This window comes from Pleurodeles waltl, chromosome 2_1, assembly GCF_031143425.1.
Source record: "Pleurodeles waltl isolate 20211129_DDA chromosome 2_1, aPleWal1.hap1.20221129, whole genome shotgun sequence".
Lineage (NCBI taxonomy): Eukaryota > Metazoa > Chordata > Amphibia > Caudata > Salamandridae > Pleurodeles > Pleurodeles waltl.
The window spans coordinates 132,558,831-132,579,322 of NC_090438.1; the positions used below are offsets into that span (position 1 = coordinate 132,558,831).

General features: G+C 46.3%; 1 protein-coding gene across 11 annotated transcripts in view; it reads right to left on the reverse strand.

Moving 5' to 3' along the window:
- Nucleotides 1-20,492, reverse strand: part of LOC138262033 (phosphatidylinositol-binding clathrin assembly protein-like) — a 464,917-nt gene that overhangs the window by 283,681 nt on the left and 160,744 nt on the right. For all 11 annotated transcript variants that reach the window (XM_069211744.1, XM_069211714.1, XM_069211706.1 and 8 more), the window contains exon 10: nt 19,705-19,828. In XM_069211744.1, coding sequence (XP_069067845.1) covers nt 19,705-19,828 — 124 coding nt within the window. The remainder of the gene's footprint in view (nt 1-19,704; nt 19,829-20,492) is intronic.

The following is a 20,492-nucleotide window of genomic DNA, read 5'->3' on the forward strand; positions in this document are numbered from 1 at the left end:
TTTATGCCAAAATCTGAAACAACCTTAGAGAGAAATGTTAAATGCAACCGTATGACTGCTTTATTCTTATGCAGAATCCATGGGAGCACAATGCTTGAATTTCGCTAACCGCATGTGCAGATGCTGCAGCTACACATAAAGCAGCTATCTATGCCAGTAGGGAAGTCTGGAGAATTGGCTTAATCAGGGGCCCCATGAGAAGACAATATACCCTTCTGACAGAGAAGGGGGTCTCGTAACCACTGAGCTTAAAAAAAAATGGTTTCGGAAGGATAGTTTCCATAGGCAGCAATTCCTGTTAAAAGCACTTTAACTGAAAAGAAGTAGCCAGAGTGACCAGACCAAATGAAAAAGATACTGTTACAGTGCTTCTTGTTGACCAGAAGAGAGATTACAACTATTCTGCATATACCAGATGCAGAATAAGTTCCATCCGGAAGAGTCTGAAGTTTTTGTGGGTGGCTGGTTGGCTGGATTCTTCTAGAATGTCCATGTACTTAGTCAGTGTGTAATGTATAACCATAATGTAAGGGTCAGGAGGGTTGCTCTGGTCTTTGAGTAAGTTAGCTTCATGCCAACCGCCGGTGCAGAGAGACTCAGACGAGCTTAGAGAAATTTTGAGGACCAGTATAGCTTTAGAGCATTCCCCTCAATCTATGGTGGGTAAAATCTGGAGGTGAAATCTGAAAATGTTTTGCTCTAGCTAAGGGAAGCACCGGCCACAGAAGACGTTGTACATGACAGAATTATTTAGAACTCATTTGTAGTTCTCTTGAAAGCTCCTGCTCAGGCAAACTGCTTGAGCATTTTGGATCCCTAGAAGATGAACTGTAGTGATCCTCGGGTTCCTGGCTATCAACCACTTCTATATATTTTGTCCTTCTTGAACTAACACTGGATTTCGTTCAACTTTACTTGCTTAGATAATGTTTTTTTGTGGTGTTGTCTGTCTTAACTAGCAGGGAGTCCATTTTGAAAGCCTGAAGGAAAGATTTCAGGGTTAGGTGTATAACCCTAACTTTCAGCAGATTCATATTGTTAGTCCCCTTTTGAGGAGATCATGGGGCAAGCAGGGATTACTGGGCCTCAGCTGTAAGGGCTGAGGTCACGAGCCTCTGAGGCTAACCTCTGCAAAACTGGGCTAAGTACAAACCTTCAGCATTTGACTCACAGTGGTATCCAATCACTAGTCTGGTACTGCTACAGAGTGGCTAATAAAATAACATCTAGGGTAAGGGGGTTTGGAACAAAAACAAACTAAAATAATAACTTAAAATAATAAAGGAGACTGCATGCTCACCAGCAAAAAAGAAAGAAGCATCCAATTACTCTCTGTGATTTGAGTTTATGATGAAAAATCCCTAGTCCCTCCTTCGGAGTTCTACCTTCAGGCTAGACATGTTTTTCCTGGATAAAGTTTTTATTGAAGGTTTCGACTTTGTGTTCCTTTACCGCTTTTATTGACACATCAGTTTTTACACACCCTGCTTTCTGATGTTTAACCGACTTCTCAAGAATACCTATCGAAGGAAACTTAAAATGCCACCAAACTTCTGACCTTGCACCAAAGAGTCTTAGAGAAGCTCCCCCACTGTGTGCCTCATCTGTGTGGACAGAGGGTAGGTGAACCAGTCTGGTTCTTGCTTCCAGCAAGTAAGTACCCATCACCGCCAAGCACACTATCTATATGCTCTCCAGCTGGAGCATTTTTATTAATGTGTTTCTTCATTTTTAGAATTTCTCAAAACGGTCCGTCCATGCCCCTTAAAGGGCCCTTTCTTAAACTGAGACATGAAATGAAAACATTGCTCCAAGGATGTGGTGGTAAGTTTCAGACTACACAGCTTAAAATACAGTTAACTAATAAAGATCAATAGTGTACCAAAACCCTTAGGCTAGGTGGAGGCTTCCACGCATTGGGCAGACCAATCCGACATCAGGGTTACTCTTCACCTCAGGAGGTAGACAATCTGAGCTCTTCATTCAAGAAGCCCAGCTACAGGGTCTGAGTAGCTCTTCAAACTGCTGGAATGAACCTTCAAGTTATGTCCACATACTTGGCATTTGGCACCAACCCACTCTTAATCAGATTAGATGCAGTTCTACAGCTTAAAAAGTCCAAATCTTAAGGCTAGGCAAGGTTTTACTCACGCCAGAAGATCAAGCAAGTTTTACTCTGATACCAGAAACGACTGGCAGTTAGTAGCTTGAGTATACATGGCGACAGGCACTGTACATTGAGTTATGAACCAGCCCACTAGATATCATCCTAGGTTGTATTTTGTACACCCTAAAACTACATAACTGCTGTTATCAGTGAAGTCCTAAGACAAAGAGATCCCTGGTATGGAGAGAGAGGGCACAACTCACGGAGTAATGGGATGGAGACTGTTTAGGATCTTCGCTGTACAATGGAACACCAAGGTTCTCAATGGGAAGTACCAGGTTTGCAGCTGGGGTAGGATCCCTTTCGATTAAGAGCCTGCCAAATGTGCTAAAGACAGATGTTAAAGGAAAAAATGTCATTTATGGGACTGCTTGTACATTCAGACTTTTGTCCGTACAGTCACACCTTCAAGATCATAGCCACTCTTTGATCTCAGTTTACCAATAATTATAATAAAATAAACACACCAGGAGTCAATTTCCTGCTAAAAAAAAAAAACAAGTAAAAAAAAAAAAAGAAACACTGTATGATAACTTCCATTAAACTGACCTTTTTGTATCTAGATAAAACCTGTGCACGCATTCATATAAAAATGATGATATTAGTAAGGGTGGGAGTAACTTGCTTAATTCCGTGTAGCTTAATGACATCAAATTGCCTAAGAACTAGGCGAGCTTGAATTATGAGAGAAAAGTAATTCTGCGTTTAGCACCATTTCTTAGTGCAAAAATACCCTGAGAAGGCATTTTGCACATTAAAATATCATTAATGCATCAGAACATGAACAGCGAGCACGAGCAGCCGTTCATGTTCACTAAATGTGCTCTTGGGATAAGATTTTCCCTCAATTTACTACTAGTACTTTAGCGCTATTTTCTTAGCGCAAAAATGAGTCAGCAATGGATCTGAGGGTGCATTTTGCACTAAGACAGTGTTAAATGCAGACTAACACAAATAGCGAGCACAAGCCTCATCCTCACTAAATGTGCTCTTGCTGTAGGATTCCCCCCGCCCAAATTACTCAGTTACACAAGCAGGAGTAATTACATTATTACTGGTAATTCCACGGGGGCGTGGCCAACTGCAGGAGATGGCGCACGCTTAATCTCCTCGCTCCGGAGGGGCCGCTTTACCTTATACCTGTAAGCGTGCCATCTCCGGGCAGGTCAACGCCAAAAGACTGCTCCTGACCTGGGGGCGGAACCTGGATGCGGCTGGGTTCCCCGCTTTTGATCCGGGACGTGCGGAGGAGCGGGTTCGGCTCGCTGGCTCTGGAGCGGACCTGCGGCCTTTCATCCCGCGGTGAGCCGGGGCCTCGGGTAGGGCCGAGCGTTGCGGCCGAGCGAGTGCGACCGGCCTGGGCCGGTGAGGCGATCCCGCCTGGTGGGGCCCTGGCGCGGCGGACCGGACGCCGGGAACCCCCTTTGCGAAGAAGTGGAGGCGGAGCTGAGCCGCACCCGGTCCCGGGTGAAGCAGCGTGAGATGGAAGCCCCCGGAGGAGGGGGCTCGGAGCCGCCATCTTGCCGGGAGGGCGACCGGAGCTCGGGGGACGCTCCCGCTGGAGCGCAGAGACGACACTGAGCGGCAGGAGGCCCCCTAATGAGACACCACCCCGGGGGCAAGTAAATCACAGGAAAAAAAAAAAAAAGGGCAAAAAAAAAAAAAATGTGAAAGAACTCTCCCGAAAAAAAAAAAAAGAAGACAGGGGGGAAAAAAAAGAAAAAAAAGAAAAAAAAAAAAAGGGTAATTGAGGAGTGGCAGGATCCAAAAAGAAAAGAAAATAATAAAGAAAATAGACGCCGCCCTAAGCAGAGAGAGCGAGTGGCCCTGTGGCTAGAGCCCGCCGGGGGCGATTGCCGGAGTAGCCGAAAACAGAGCCCAACAAAGTACAGAAGGGGTGGACAAACAGGCCCTCTCTGACGCCCATCCGGAGACCGAGACCGGGTCTGCGCCTGCCAGGGCACGAGATCACAGTGGAAAGAGGGCCAGTGAAGAGACTCGGGCCTACACCTTGGGGGTGCGATCTTCCCCACACGGCTTGGCCGATGCCCCCCAGAGCCCGTCACAAGAAGAAGGTCATGGACATGGCGCCCCCTCCAGCACGCAAAGAAATGGAAGAGCAGACCAACCCACAAACTAACGTACAGGAAACCCTGGACAGAATACTGGGGGCGATTGCAGACACAAAGACAACACTACAACACGAAATCAGCCAAGTAGCAGTGGAAGTAGGCCTCCTAAGAGCAGAACACCACAAACTGGCGGATAGAGTCAAGGAAACGGAATACACATTGGCAATAGTTGAACCGAAACAGAAGGATCTAGCGGCTGAGGTGACTTCCCTGGCTGCTAGATTAACACAACTAGAACGAAGGGTTGAGGACGCGGAGGGCAGAAACAGAAGGAACAACGTGCGCGTGGTGGGCCTTCCAGAGGGAGTCGAGGGAACTAACATGGTGAACTTCTTGGAGAATTGGTTTAGTACAACGGTGGCACCGGGATGCCTAACGCCCTTTTACACGCTGGAGCGAGCGCACCGAATGCCGTCGAGGCCTCTAGCCCCCGGTAGGCCTCCTCGTGTGGTAATTGCCAAATTGCTGCACTACAAAGACAGAGACACTCTCATACAGAAGGCCAGAGAGATGGGCCCGTTTAAGATAGCGAATGGGGAGGTGACGCTATACCCGGACTACACTTTGGATGTTCAGAACAAGCGAACCTCATTCCTAGCAGTCAAAAGGGCCCTCAGAGACGAAGGGATTCAATATTCATTGCTATATCCGGCCAGACTGAGAGTGGTACTGGAGGGGAAAACCACTTTCCTCCAAACACCGGAGGAAGCATGGGAATGGCTCGAGAAACAAGGACTCCAAGTGGGGCGACCCAATGGTGAGAACACATCTGCGGGCAGGGCTCGCCGAGCTCCAAGGGCGCGAAAACCCGGGATCCGACCGAAGCTGGCGCCAACACAAATGCAAAAGGAAAAAGATAAGAGGGCGGCTCTGGAGGCGGCAGCCCGAGTTGGTGGTGGAGCCTCCCCTCCGGAGGGCTCAGGAGAGGATTCAGACGGTACAATGGTGTCTTCGGCTGGAGACTCGACCTGCTCGACACGTGCTCCCAGGGTGACGCCGCGGTCCGCTGATGAGCTTGGATAAACATTGCAAGAGTTGACCTGGCGATGCGACACAACAGAAGAATATGAGGCCCCTCCGGACCTGACCGCCCCCCGAACCAGTAACTCGCTGGTCTAAGCTAGCCTGGCGAGAACTGTAGCTATATGTTTAAATAAGTTGCACTGTTGCGTGATTTTCTGGGCCACCTGCAGGTTGGTAGGCGCCCTGGGGTGGGGGAGTTGGGTTTTGCAGTTATTAGTTAACTTGGCTAAGTGGGTGGCGATATACGATAGCAGTAAAGATCTGAACATGGGTAGGAATAGAGTTCTACTCTGGGGGCGCCAGGGACACTATTATCAAATTAAATTATTAACATGGCAAACTATAATCTTTTAACATGGAATGTTAGGGGGATGAGCACTCCAACCAAAAGACACAGAATCCTCTCCTACTTGAAGAGAAGAGGGGTGCAGGTGGCAATGCTACAAGAAACCCACTTGATAGCTGGAGAGGTTGAGAAACAGACGCAGATGGAGGGGACAGGTGTTTGCCACAGAGTATTCAGCATATGCGAGGGGAGCATTGATATGGGTCAGAGCTGGGGTCCCACTGATAATAGACTCAACTGACATAGATCAAGAGGGCAGATTTGTGGTGATAGAAGGGAGACTACACGGTATCTCTGTTGTTATGAGTTGTATTTATGCTCCCAATCAGGACCAAGTCCCTTTCCTGACCAAATTATCAAGCCACCTCACCCGCCAAAGCACAGGAGAATTAATAGTGGGAGGGGACTTCAATGCAGTATTGGACATTAACAAGGACAGATCGACCCCGCCACTGCAGGGTGCAGGGTCCACTAGAATAGCCAAAAAGCTCTGCGAATGGCTGGACTCCTGGGGGCTAGTGGATGTCTGGCGGGAACAACACCCAACAGACAGTGACTATTCTTATTATTCAGGCCTCCACAGGCTGCACACTAGAATTGACAGAATGACATGCACTGCGGGACTTGCGCGTTATGTAACCCACTCAGAGTATCTTGGCCGCACACTATCAGACCATAACCCCTTGCTGATTACACTGAGTATTACAGAGGACAGACCCCCAATTCCATCGTGGAGACTGTCCCCCACTGCGATGGAGGATCAGCCGTACCGAGAGGCCCTTCGATGCCATTTGACAGAACATATCAAAATTAACAGTGGATCCGCCACATCCAGAGCCACAGAATGGGAAACGCTTAAGGTGGTAACGAGAGGATTCTGCCTGGGTCTATCAGTGGGGGTGAAACGCACACTTGAAAGGGAATTGACCTCTTTAGAGAAGAAAATACACGAATGGGAAGTGAGACAAGATGTTAGAACCCAAGAGAATGAGGAATATAAGCGGGCCCGTAGAGAGCATTCCCAGATCGAGTCACAACTTAGGTGCCACAACACACAAAAATGCCTGGCATCAGTGCAATCAGAGGAGGGTAGATCGGGAAGGCTTCTAGCTTGGCTGGTACGCCCAAGCGGAGGGGGAGAGCCCATCACAAGTGTACAAGACAAAAAGGGAATATGCAGGCGAAGCCCAGGCCCAATCAACGAAGCTTTTAAGGGATACTACATGCACTTGTATAGGAAACCCCATGACCTGGGGGTGGAGGCCTTCCGAGACTCCCTACAGCGAATCGCTCTCCCGGCCTTGGACCAAGCGGGGAGGGATAGCCTGGGGGGACCTGTAACAGTGGAGGAGATAAGTGAGGCTATATTGCAGTTGGCTCCTGGAAAGACTCCCGGTACCGATGGCCTTCCAATGGACTTTTACAAAAAATATAGGACATTGTTAGTGCCCCAGCTGGCTGAGGTATACGCGGAGGCGTTGCACCGAGGAGAGTTACCGGGCACATTACGTGAGGCTTTGGTGATACCACTACCTAAAACAAAAAACAGGGAAGCGCCGGTGACCGACTTCCGCCCATTGTCAATGCTGAATAGTGACTTTAAGATCCTCAGTAAGATCATGGCTAACAGACTGATCCCCCTAATGACAACACTAGTGCACACAGATCAGAATGGTTTCGTCCCTGGTCGCAGCACGTCGTTGAACCTGAGGAGGGTCTTTGCCATCTTACACATGCCAGCAACAGAAAAACCTCCGACAGGGGTTTTATTAGCAGTGGACTTCGAAAAGGCCTTTGACTCGATCAGGTGGGACTACCTTAGGGCTGTGATGCTAAAGATGGGACTAGGTGAAAGCTGGGTGAAGTGGGTGGACCTACTGTACTCCTCCCCAATGGCTAGGGTGAAGACGGGCAGAACGATATCCGACACATATCCGGTGTATCGAGGAACCAGACAGGGATGTCCTCTATCACCGCTGCTATTTGCCCTGGCAATTGAACCTCTAGCGGCCCAAATACGACAGGAAGGAATCGGTAGAGGAATTAACTGGGGTCCTAGCGAGCATATTATTTCCCTATACGCGGACGATATTCTGGTGTATTTGAGAGACGGAACCAGTGGCCTCCCGTGGGTTTTAAAGATCCTGGAGAGCTATGGGGAACTGTCGGGACTTCATCTTAACCGCGGCAAAACATTTGTCTTCCCCATACTACCAAACATAGAGCGCCCTGAAACATGTCCGAAAGATATGAACTGGGCCCCGCGGACTTTCAAATATCTAGGGATCCAAATATTTCATGAGCTGGCCGATCTTCGGGACGGCAACCTGGGTGGGGCGCTCCGGTCCCTGCGCGCCTCAGTTGGGTTTTGGCGGTCGCTGAAACTAACAACAATGGCCAGAGTGGCGTTGTCTAAAATGGTGATGCTGCCCCGCCTCCTCTACTTTTTTGCTAATCTACAGTTATGGGTCCCCCCTGCATGGTTCCGTGAATTAAACACCCTACTTCGGGAATTAATATGGGATGAGGGCCGGAGACGCACAGCATTGACTACTATGTGCAGACCGATGCGAGCGGGTGGATTAGGGGCTCCTGACTTTGAGGCATATTACGTGGCAGGCTGGATGGTGGGTAAGGGGCAGTTGGACCTAATTAACCCCCACGGTTCGATGGACATAGATCGAATAATAGCACGCATGATAGAGAAGAAGCTGTCCCCCTTCGGAGACAACCTAATGACTAACACCGCGAAGATGTGCTGGAAAAGATGTGCGAATAGGACTGGAGTTGGTCCACCCTACTCACCGGCGATACCGATTCCGGTATTGCTCGTGGAACCGAAGGGAACCGGATCTGGGGGCCGGGGATTGGGCCCATGGAGGGATGCAGGAGTATTGACGGTGGGGGAGCTCTTCAGGGAAGGTACAATACAGAGTTTCGGCGAATTGGTAGGGAAGGGGGTCCCTCAGGGTCAATTTTTGATGTACAGGAGGCTGGTGCACACTCTGAAAGGCCAGTGGGATACGATTAACGCAGAGCCCGGGACTCACGGAGTGTTGCACCTCCTGCTGACTTCGGGAGAAGAATCCCACTTAATTACGAAAATATATCGAGCCCAGTTAGAAGCTGCATTGGATCCCCTGCACTCACTCAGGGAGAAGTGGGAGAAAACAATCGGACATATGCTATCTGAGGCAGACTGGAACAGAGCTCTGGCTTATCCTCGGAGGACATCGCGTAACACCCGGCTGCAATATATCCAATATAACTACCTGCATAGAACTTATCTTACCCCTCACCGACTGTTCCGAATATATGGGGGAACCCCCAAGATATGCCCCAGATGTGGTGAGGGCGAGGCAGACTTTGACCACATGATGTGGAAATGCACAGTGTTACAAATGGGCTGGAGAGCAGTGATGGAGAGCATGTCAAGATTATATGACACGGAACTGCCGTTCGCCCCCGATGTCTGTCTGTTGGGCCTAAAGACGGATATCCAACTAGGGAAGATTGGGAGTCGCTTCCTGGATCTCACCCTGGCCCTCTACAAAAGATTAATTATGAGGGGTTGGAAAGCTACTACCCCTCCCTCACTTGTTGAATGGAAAAATGACGTCAAGAGGTGGGCCGGGGCGGAATTGCAGGTCTTAAAAACTGAAGAAGCAAAGGGTATCCGACAGACTCCCGTGGCCCCAGGGTGGGAAGAACTACTGATGAGCTGGGATAGCACAGGGGAAGAACCATTAAATCCTAATACAGCTCAAACAGAAACGGAAACCTAAACAGATACTGTAAGGAGATAAGGAATAAACCCAGGTACACCGCTGGTGAGGGTGAGAAAGAATAACAATGAAATAGCTAGCAGAGAACACTGACAGCTCATAATAAACCACAAGGTGCAGAGTGGAGTGGAGTACAATCACCCACAAGGAGTAATAGGAAAACGCATACAGCAGATGATTATCCCTCCAGATACAGCCCCCTAAGGGATCGATCCTCACTACCTAACACTAAAACCACCCACAAAAAGCCATTAAGTATGTACATAGTTATGTTAAAGTTGAAGCTGCTATGTGAACATGTAAGACAAATGGGTAACAAAGAGACAAGGAAATAGATACTTAAGGAAACAAATATAGAACCCTAGAGCTAACAGGCAACAGAAATCGGATATAGACCTAGATGGGAGTTAAAACACAACATAAGTCATCTGTGAACACATGCAAAGTAAAGTATCCTTTTAAATGGTGTGAATAACTTGGATTAGATGTTCCCATAAATGTAACTGTGAAAAGTAAACAGCGACCTATTAATTAATTAAAATATATAAAAAAAAAAAAAAAAAATACTGGTAATTCCACCAAAGAGTAACGCAGAATTACAGAAATTACTTCTGCGTAATCGAAAATCTGTCCAGACCTAGCTAATAGTCAATTTAAAAATATGAAGTATGACAGAAGATTACATATTTTTCACATAATATATAAGGCATTTGTAGCAGCAAACAAATGGAATGTGGTAGGAATTTATGTTTAACCCTTTAAGTGCTGGCACTACCTCCCCAGTGCGTTTGTCGGACATTTTCTGATACTGGAGAGACACTAAAATGATCCTCTTGCTTGCACTGGAGGATTCCATTTTTTATTTTAATTTGTAATTATTTTTTTATTTTTTTAGAAGGAAGTGGGGGTGGCGATGAACAGGAATCACCTCAGCTTCAGCCCCCACCACACCTACTACCCATCCATGACATCAGCGTCAGATGCCCTATGGGTTGCTAATAGAGGTAAGCTTCTCTCTCCCAGGCCGGTGGGGTTTTCTCCTCCTCCCTGGTGCCTCCCCATGGTTCAAAGAGACATTGATGGAAAGGGAGAAAGCCACTGGACCTCCAAGGAGGGTGTTTGTCTTGAGGAAGGAGTCAGCCATTGTCGTGAACAGGCAGACTCGCCTGGGGGAAATTTTTATTAAAAAAAGAAAGAGTGGTTAGGGGAAATAAAATAACTTTGTTTTTTTGGTTTAGTTTTCGGTATTGTCTTTGGAGACGCTGCATCAATAAGGTGAGTACTTTCTTCTACTTTTGCATACATCTCAAAGACGCACACACACCCCAACTGATTTAGAACCATACTTCAGCCTTCTACAAGGGAAGGAAGGTTTTTGACAGTCAGCAGAGATGATATATTGTAGATGATTGCTGCCCATGCCTTAACTCGAGTTATGGAGAACAGCCCCAAGGCAGGATCACATACTGAGACAGCATCTGAGAGAGAGGAAAATGGAGCAGAATCTCAATGTGATTTTTTGGCGGAGTTCCATCTGATGACTCATATTCCAGTGATTCTGAGTAACGTGGTCAGTTAGTCGCAATGTCCTTTTGCAAACACAGTCTGTGCAGCGGAGGGACTGTAGCAGGGCGGACCCACCCAAAAAGCAGGAACGTGCAGAGGCAAGCAATGACGGAGTGACCTTTTGGTAGCCCACCAATTTAGTGCAGCCACAAATTCCCCATTTCACTGCAGATGCTAGATGAAAAGTGTATACAGCGAATGTTTGCCCGGTTGACTACATCTATCTCTTTTTGGATGATGACTTTCTTGAGGAATTTGTGCAACAAACAGATCTGCATGCAGAACAATTTCTGAGGAGCATGGAGGCGCTCAAAGCCCTCATTCTAAGGCACACCAGTGTGGACTTCCACTTCACTTGAGGAGCTGAATCCATTTTTGGGCCTCCCACTCAAAATAGGGGCAGTGCACAAGCCAAGCTCACATTCCTACTGGTCTACTCGCAGTCTGGGTCTAACCATCTTCGCACCGTACAGGAGCAGAGATCTGTTTTAGCGACTGCACTGTATGCTGCATTTCAATGATAATTCTGCTGCCTTGCCTTAGGACCATCCAGTCCATGAGAGTTTGTTCAAAATTCAGCATGTCGTGGGATATTTGTCTGCCAGGTTTCAAGAAGTTTATACTCCTGGAAAGAATATAGCCATTGATGGGTCCTTGATCCTGTACAAAGGACAGCTGCTGTTAACGGCATTACGTACCAAGCAAAAGAGCTTGCTATGGCATCAAGTTGAACATGCTGTGTGAGAGCTGTACTGGCTATGCATACAGTTTGATAGGGTACATTTAAATCACGTAAATTGCCCAAGATTGCATGGGAGCTTGTCCAGTCGTTCCTTCATAAAGGTTATACATTTTATGGGGACAACTTTTATACAGGAGTAGAACTATTTAGTGAGCTGTACAAAACTGGCACTGTGGCACGCTGTACAGTTCTATGTTTTTTGTAAGAAACTCTGAAAATTCCAGAGCACAGCATTGTGCTCCAACAAACTGCTCACAGGCAAATTATCTGATAAATGGGATGTGTATATGCTCACTACAATCCATAATAGCACTTCCGCCATCATGGTTTGGGGTCAGTTGGCTGAAGTTCATAAGACCACCTTTACACTGGATTACAACAAGTACATGGGTGGAGTGGATAAGAATGACCAGGTTCTTCAGCAGGTCAACACAAGTGATAAAGCTCGTACTTAGTATAAAAAGCTGTTTACCCACTTGATCCAGATGGCAACATACAATGTGTATGTTTATCATTGTCACATCACCACAGGAAGACTAATGTTTTTCCTTTACTTTCAGATGACAGTCACTGAAAATCTTACAGCTACAGAAGAAGCACCCTTCACTTCATCCACTGTGGTAGATGTGGCAAGGCTGCAGGATCGGCACTTTGCTGACTGCATTACTGCAACAGCTAGTGAACTCGACCATGTTGTTGTTTGCAGAGTCTGCTCTACGCAAGGGAAGACACAGGAGACCTGTTATTATCCCCACTGTCCATCTCAGCCAGCTCTAATTTTTCCAACTTGCTTTATGTTGTACCATAAAAAAGTAAAGTATTGTGAAGCTGACTGAAGTTGAGCTTCCCTAATGAAGAAGATGCTTGCCTTCATTAATGCCTTATCTGGTAGAGATACTATCAAGAAGCAAATACTTTACGTTAGAACTTTCCCTGGGCATCAGATTAGATCTGAAAAATGTTCTGAGTATTTCCCTTACATGCTATAAGTGGTGTTGTACAGCTGTGTGTGGCATTGTTTGATGGATCTGACAGACCTCAAAGTGGGGAGCTTCGAAGGGCAGTAAGGTATCTGTGGATAGATAGTCTCTACCAAATAGGGAGCTACTGAAGGAAAGTAACTTGTTCATCTGATGGAGATGTCTAGCCACAGATTTCTTACCTTACAATAAATACTGAAGCAATACGCCCCCACAGGGGGTATGTAGACTGTTTGTACTAAGACGTCCTGGAGGACAGAACAGGCAAAATGCTCATCATTCCGGACCAGACTGTCCAAGCAGCAGTGCTTGGTGAACCTGTGCAGCGATGCCAGTGTGGCTGCCTGATAGATATTCAGGACAGAGAGTTTGTGAGCAAATGCAATAGTTGCAGCTTTTGCTCTGGTGGAATGAGCTTGCAAATCCCCTGGGGGTTGTTTCTTGGCAAGTGCGTACCAGATCTTTATGCAGGGGACAATCTACCTGGAGATAGTTCTCTTCTACACTGTCTTGCATTTCTTTACTCCAACAAAGGCCACAAAGAGTTGATAGTCCACTTGGATGTCTTTGGTACGGTTAATGTAGAACAGTAGTGTTCTTTTTGGATCGAGACTGTGGAGTCCCTTATTTTATTTAGAGTATATAGAAGGCTGACAGAGCACCTGCAACTCACTAACCAGCCTGGCAGATGTAATTGGCACTAGTAAGACTTATGATGGTAAGTAGCCTTAGATGGAAGCTGTGCATGGGCTCGAAAGGTGAGCACATAAGAAAAATGAAGGGCATAATGAAAGAGGGACGGACGAAAGTGTTGTAAACCCTTCAGAAATCATGTCACAAATGGGTGACTTGAACAGGGAGGGTTGATCTGTCAACCGCAAGAAAGCCTAGGCAGCTGAAAAAATACTCTCTGCTGGTGCCCAAAGCAAGGGCAATCGATAATGCAAACAAGAGAACGAAAGATAAGGGTGCAGACAGAAGATCAATGGTTTTGGCAGCACACCAAGCCACAAATGTATCCCTTCTGTAGGCATAAACCATGTAAGTGGAGTGTCACTGCTGAATGGCTGCAAAGATGAGATCACACACTGTCAAAAACTCTCAGGTGTCGCTGTTCAATCTCCATGCATGGAGTTGTAGGGTGTGCAGGTTCAGATGCAGAACCCTGCCCTGTTGCTGCAACAGGAGATCTTGTTGAAGAGGTAGCCTGATCGGACAACCAATGCTCATGCTCAGGAGTTCAGGATAACATATTGTCAGTGCCCAGTATGGAGACATAAGAATGATTTAGCCCTGGTTGGTCTCGATCTTCTTGAGAACTCTGGAGCAGGAGTGTTATCAGCAGAAAGGGGTACAGGAGGCCTGAACTCCACTCGAGCTAAAATGAGTCTCAGAGTGAGAGGCCCATTTGAATCTCCAGCGTGCACAAGTGCTGACACTGCACATTCTCAGCGATGGTGAACAAATCTAACCAAGGTTCTCTCCAGTCGTGGAAGAGACCTTGTACCATTTTTGGATGGAGAGTCCATTCATGATCTGCAAGGCATCGATGACTGAGTTTGTCCACCCTGGCGTTTAATGAGCCTGTCAGGTGCTGCACAACCAGGAAGATGTCCTGACGCACCAGCCATGTCCAGGGGAGTAAAGCCTCCTGGCACACGGTCCAGGACCCTACTCCCTTCTGTTTGCTGCAGTACAACATGGCAGTGGTATTGTCTGTGAACACCTGAACCAGCCTCCCTTTGATGGATGGAAGGAATGCTTTCAATGGTAAGTGTATTGCTCTCAGCTCCAACAAATTAATGTGGAGATGAGACTCCACCAAAGACCAGAGTCCTCTGATCTCCACTTCTCCAGGATAGCCATCTTAACCCAGATGTGACATCTGTCACCACCGCAAGCTCTGGGTGGGCAAGGGAAATGGGTCTGCCACTGACTTAATCTCGGTTCGCCATAACCATTGAAGGTGTTCTGCAGCTCCCTCCGATATCTGGACCAGGTCGGAGAGATTCTCCTGAGCAGGAGTCCATTGGAACTTAAGGTCCACTGTAGAGCCTGCATATGCCAAAGGGCATGTCTTACCAGCAGGGTGGAAGAGGTCATGAAGACCAGGAGTCTCAGAACGAGTGAAAGTGTGTAAACTGCTGCGATCACTCATTTATTTACATTTTCAGTTGGAAAGCTCTGGAGTCTGTTGAGATCCACAAACTGACAGCCACTCAGCATTTCCATGCGTCTCCACATAAAAATGGAACCCAATTTTTGTGAGTGGCCCTAATGCAAATGACCGGGAAGGACAAAAATACAGAACACTGACTCCTCAAATGTTCCCACTGAAAACTGACCAATTTTTGCAATGTAGGCAGATGTGGATTTTGGGCCCCAGCTACCTGGCAACTAAGAAAACCTAGCAAACCTGCACACTTTTGAAAACTAAACAACCAGAGGAGTCCAGGGGTTTGTGACTTGTGTGGCTCTCACCAGGTAATTTTAACCAGGAGCCCTTGCAAACCTCAAACCTTTGCTATAACACACATTTTACTCACATTTCTATGACAGCAAGTTCTGGGATATGCAGGAAGCCACACATGCCCTACTTCCCCAAGTTCTCACATCTCACAATAAGAACAGTACCTCACAAGTGTGAAAGGGCCAAGAAACCGCCACACAAAAGGCACTGAAGCGTTGCATGAAGTTATTAGCGATAGGAGTAGCTGCAGTTTTAGGAGCCGTGCTCTGCCAAAACCCATAGAAATCTACCAACCATGTATTGCATTGATCCCATGCAGATTTCCTTCCCACAATGGCCTGCAAACATCAAATCTAGATTAAAATCACACATTTTCTTTACATTTCTGTGTGAAAGTACCCCAAGTAGCCAAAAAGGCCTCTCTCTGCACTGGTGGGAAAAAGCCTCAGCAGTTAGCAGAAACCTACAAAGTAGAAGCTCTTAAATTCAAGCATTGACAGTCAAATAAGATAGTTACACTTGAGACATACGTACCAGATGCACAATCTATTACTGTTCATTACATAGAACGTGTGACATTTTAACACTGTTTAATCTGGATCAGAGTCTACAGCAAACTCACTAAACAACTAGATATAAAGATGAGGCAGCACACATTTCCAAATACAGAAAGTGCTTTAACACCTACAAAAGCACAATCTGACCAGCTGCCTCCACAGCCAAGCAGGATACAACAACTAACTTGACCACAGGGAATCAACACTTGAAGAACCGTATGCAGAATGTCACAAAGCATAATACACTACACATTCAAATACAGATCTACCCTATTAGACAATGGCACACAAACACAAACCAATAACCAGGAAATCAACCATAAATCTCTCACCTTTCTCATTCTTTATTGTCTTCTTCCACCAGAAAACTGCAACTCACTTGTAGAACCTTGACAAAGTAGTGGTCTGCCATCGTAGCTCTGCCAAGGAAGTCATACTCTGATCTAGTCCCCAATCATCACTGTTCTTTGTCATCGTACTTCTTTCATCTCAATGTTCATTTGCTCCCTCTGCTTCCTTATGGTCATATACAGTACACCACTCAATCTCAACCTTCCAACACCTCTCAATCAAAAGTGTTTTCAATGGGTAAAACATATGCACCTTTCCTTACTTTTGATATTTATTCACCTTTAATAGTAAGCAACAACCATTACAAAGAATCCTTAACTGACAAAAATATCTAAAGGTATCTTCTCTCCAATGCCGTTGCAGGAACTTCCATCAACTATATAGGGGATACCCTAGCCTTTCAGCACCTTTGTTCTGTTAGCAGGTGGCGCACAATGTTTTACCAATTCATCCAAAACTCTGTTAAAAATCAGGCCACCAATAATTAGCCTTTCCTTGTTCATGCCGTACTTAAAGTGACCGATATGTCCTGAACACTTAACTTCTGCTGTAAATGTGTCCCTGATCAAACCCAAAGGGATGTAGCCCCAGATGTACTTTGTAATCACTCTTCCATGGCATTTTAATCACCTACAGCTCCTGATCTGTCACTATTGCTTGTTATTCTTCCAATACCAATTATTATCACCCTTCTGATCACCACCTGAACCACATCTCTAAGATCCCTTGTTCTAAGAAATATGTCACCATATACTTTTTACTGCAATAGATTTCCCTCCTCTAAATTAATCACATGGTTGTCACATGTAAGGTATTGTTGGAACCTCATAAGAGGAAAGCTAATTCTTAAATTGTACAGTAATCAACAAGGGCAGGTTAAAAAAATCTAACTCCCACATACAAGTGCATACCTTTCCGCTTGCATCTAAACACTCAAGATAAAAGCGAATGGCATATTACAAATCAACACCCAGACAATGTTTGCTGGCATCAACCATCCAATATGTCTTTCACATCAATCAATCAATCAATCAAATAATTTTGTAAGCCCACTACCCACCCGGTAGGGTCTCAAGGCGCTGGGGGAGGGGTGTTAATGCTCGAAAAGCCATGTTTGTAGGTGCTTTCTGAAGGTTAGGAGGTCCTGGGTCTTGCGTAGGTTGGTGGGGAGGGAGTTCCAGGTCTTGGCGGCGAGGTGGGAGAAGGACCTGCCGCCGGAGGTGGTGCGTTGGATGCGGGGGACTGTAGCGAGGCCGAGGTCGGCGGAGCGGAGCTGCCGAGTTGGTATGTGGAAGTTGACTTGTTCGTTGAGGTAGGCCGATCCAGTGTCGGAGGGCTTTGTGAGTGTGGACAAGGATTTTGAAAATGATCCTTTTGTTGATGGGCAGCCAGTGTAGGGATCTGAAGTGGGTGGATATGTTTTCGTGGCGAGGGAGGTTGAGGATGAGACGTGCGGCTGCGTTCTGGATTCACTGGAGTTTTCTTTGAAGCTTGGCTGTGGTCCCTGCATAGAGGGCATTGCCATAGACCAGTCTGCTGCTTCTGAGGGCGTGGGTGACTGTTTTTCTTGTTTCTAAAGGGATCCATTTGAAAGTCTTGCGTAGCATGCAAAGGGTGTTGAAGCAGGAGCATGATATGGCGATGATTTGCTGGGTCATGGAGAGAGACGAGTCCAGGTTGCATGCGTGGATGGTGTGTACTGGGGGTGGTCCGAGGGTGGTGGGACACCAGGAGTCGTTCCATGCTGTCTTGTTGGGGCCGAAGATGATGATCTCTGTTTTGTCTGAGTTCAATTTGAGGTGGCTTGCTGTCATCCATTTGGCGATGTTGAGGAGTCTGGGGTGCAGGTTATTCTTGGCGGTGGCTGGGTTCCTAGGGAGGGAGATGATGAGCTGGGTGTTGTCAGTGTATGAAATGATGGTGATGCCCGTCAGTGTATGAAATGATGGTGATGCCGTGGGGGCGGAGGATGTTGGCGAGAGGAGCCATGTAGATGTTGATGAGGGTGGGGCTGAGGGAGGATCCTTGGGGGACCCCACAGATCTTGGTGGCTGTAGACCAGAAAGGAGGGAGGTGAACTCTTTGGGTTCCTTCGGAGAGGAAGGAGGTGAGCCAGTCCAGGGCTTTGTGGCAAATTCATAACTATGCTTTAGCTACATCCGCTGGGAGACTACAAATAGACACATATCAATGGCTATTCCAAGGTAGACCAAGTAAAAGCTGCACCAGAAGAAAATGTTAATCTTCTGAAGACTCCAAACAAAGTCAAGCTAGCAGGAGGAAACAAAATCACGGCCTATGTAGCCTTGAACATCTGGTAATAAAAATACTAAGTAGAACGCAATCTATCCCACTAAAATTACATTTCAGAAGATTCTGTAGATGCCACCTGCTGCTTTTTGGGTTTCAAGAAGAAACCTCATTTCAACTTGCACCCACCTCAGAACTGGTTTTCTCCAGAAGGAGCAGCAGAGCTAATTGGAAAACTATTCTTTATGGACAAGTCAGGTAAAACAGGAAATATAGAGTACATGACTGCTTCCAGGGTATCGTTAGCAAAAAGGTGTATTGAAAGGTTGCAGCATATCCTAATCAGATAAAGAAGATATCAAACCAGTAGTAGGTGAGGAGCAAACAAGAGAACCAAAAAGTAGTGCTACTGAAAGTACAGTTGGTAAACACTAAATACTACAGGTCTTAGGACTGGACATGAGGACAGGTAACTCTGATTGAAGTTTGATAGAAGAAGTTGATTCTGCTCAGCGAATATAGGATTATGCCCCAAACGAGGAGAGTATAAACTGTCCACCAAGGAAGAAAAACTTCCCTCTCTCAAGATAATTAAAATTCTCTTCAAAAGAAATACTTACTGCTTCTGAAACCTAGTCAAGGTTTGAAAAAACACTGACCCAAGCCACCCTGCTCTAAACACAGGGAAAGAATCCAAATCAGCTTCTTGTACAGAACGTCATGTATATGTACATCTGTTTTGTAAGTAGCACAAACCTAGCAGAAAGGCAGCAGAGCACTATACAATTTCAAAGGTATAAACAGTGCAACGAGGATGTGTATGCTGGGTTCTGAGAGTGGAGATGGATTATCTATAATGCTATAATGTTGGGATGTAGTGTTCTTTAAAAGGTGTGTTCCCAGCTCCTTCTTAAACTGAACATGAGTGGGGGCACCCACCTTTTCTTTCTTGCACTTCTTCGTCTCCAGGCTGATGGCGTACTGCATGTGGGTGTCTTTAACCCAGATGCAGCAGCTTTCATTCGAAGTCTAGAGCTTTTTTTTAATATAGGTGCAGTCTAAACAAAATAATAAAAAACTAACTTTCCTCTGAGTATGTGGTAAACAACAACTGGCCACTGTCTGAGTGTTAGAGGTTTGACAACGAAGAGAAGAAGGGAGGGAATAAGCACAACAAGTATGTAGGAATATGCAGGTCAAAGACAGACCGCAGTCTCAACGGGTCTATATCCTTCTTAAAATGAACACTGAATTAAGAAGATTTGAGGTCCTACGGGAGATCAAATCAACGACAGTCTTACAATACTTATGGTTGGATTTTCACATAAGGAGTACCTTAAGTGCTTGTAATCTTGCCTGTTCCTCTTCCAATGCTTGCTGCTTTTCTTTTTCATCCATTCTGCTGAATGACATGCCCGTATTCGCTAGCGTAGACACTGCACTGGAGAGGGTACTTGCTCTGTATTAGAAAAGCACAACTGTCATTTGTTAATAAACAATTTATAATAGCAATGCACCACTCAAGGTAACAGCACATCCTGTCCAATTCCAGAACAATGTAGATGGCAATCTTATAAAAACAAATTTATTGAAAGGAGAAATGACCCCCACCCCTGCTATGATCATCCAGATTAGCATATTCCTCACCTTTTAAAAAGATAACAAAGAAAAACCCGATTGGGAGTTGGGTCAGTGACCTGGTTCAAACTAAAAAAATCCTGCAGGACAGAACAGGCAAAATGCCCTTTGTAGCAAACCAGGCTGTCCAGACAGTAGTTCTTCATGAACCTAAGAAGTGATGCCCACATAGCTGTCTGTGTGCCTATGGAGTGGGTAGAAGTTTTGGCCCTGGTGGGCTGAGCTTGCAGTCCTCTGGAGGCTGCTTTTTGGGCAGTGTGTAGCAGATCTTGCTGCAGAGCACAATCCAAAAGGAGATGATCTGTTTATGCACTGTCTTCCCACCCTTTTTTGGCTTCAGCAAATCCCACAAAGAGCTGCTCCCTGGTATGATCAACGTAAAAGATCATTATTTTGAGGGGGGGGGGTCAGAGATGGAGTCTCACCTCCTCCTAGAGTTGTGAGGTGGGGCACAGAACACCAGCAGCACGATGGTCTGATTGACG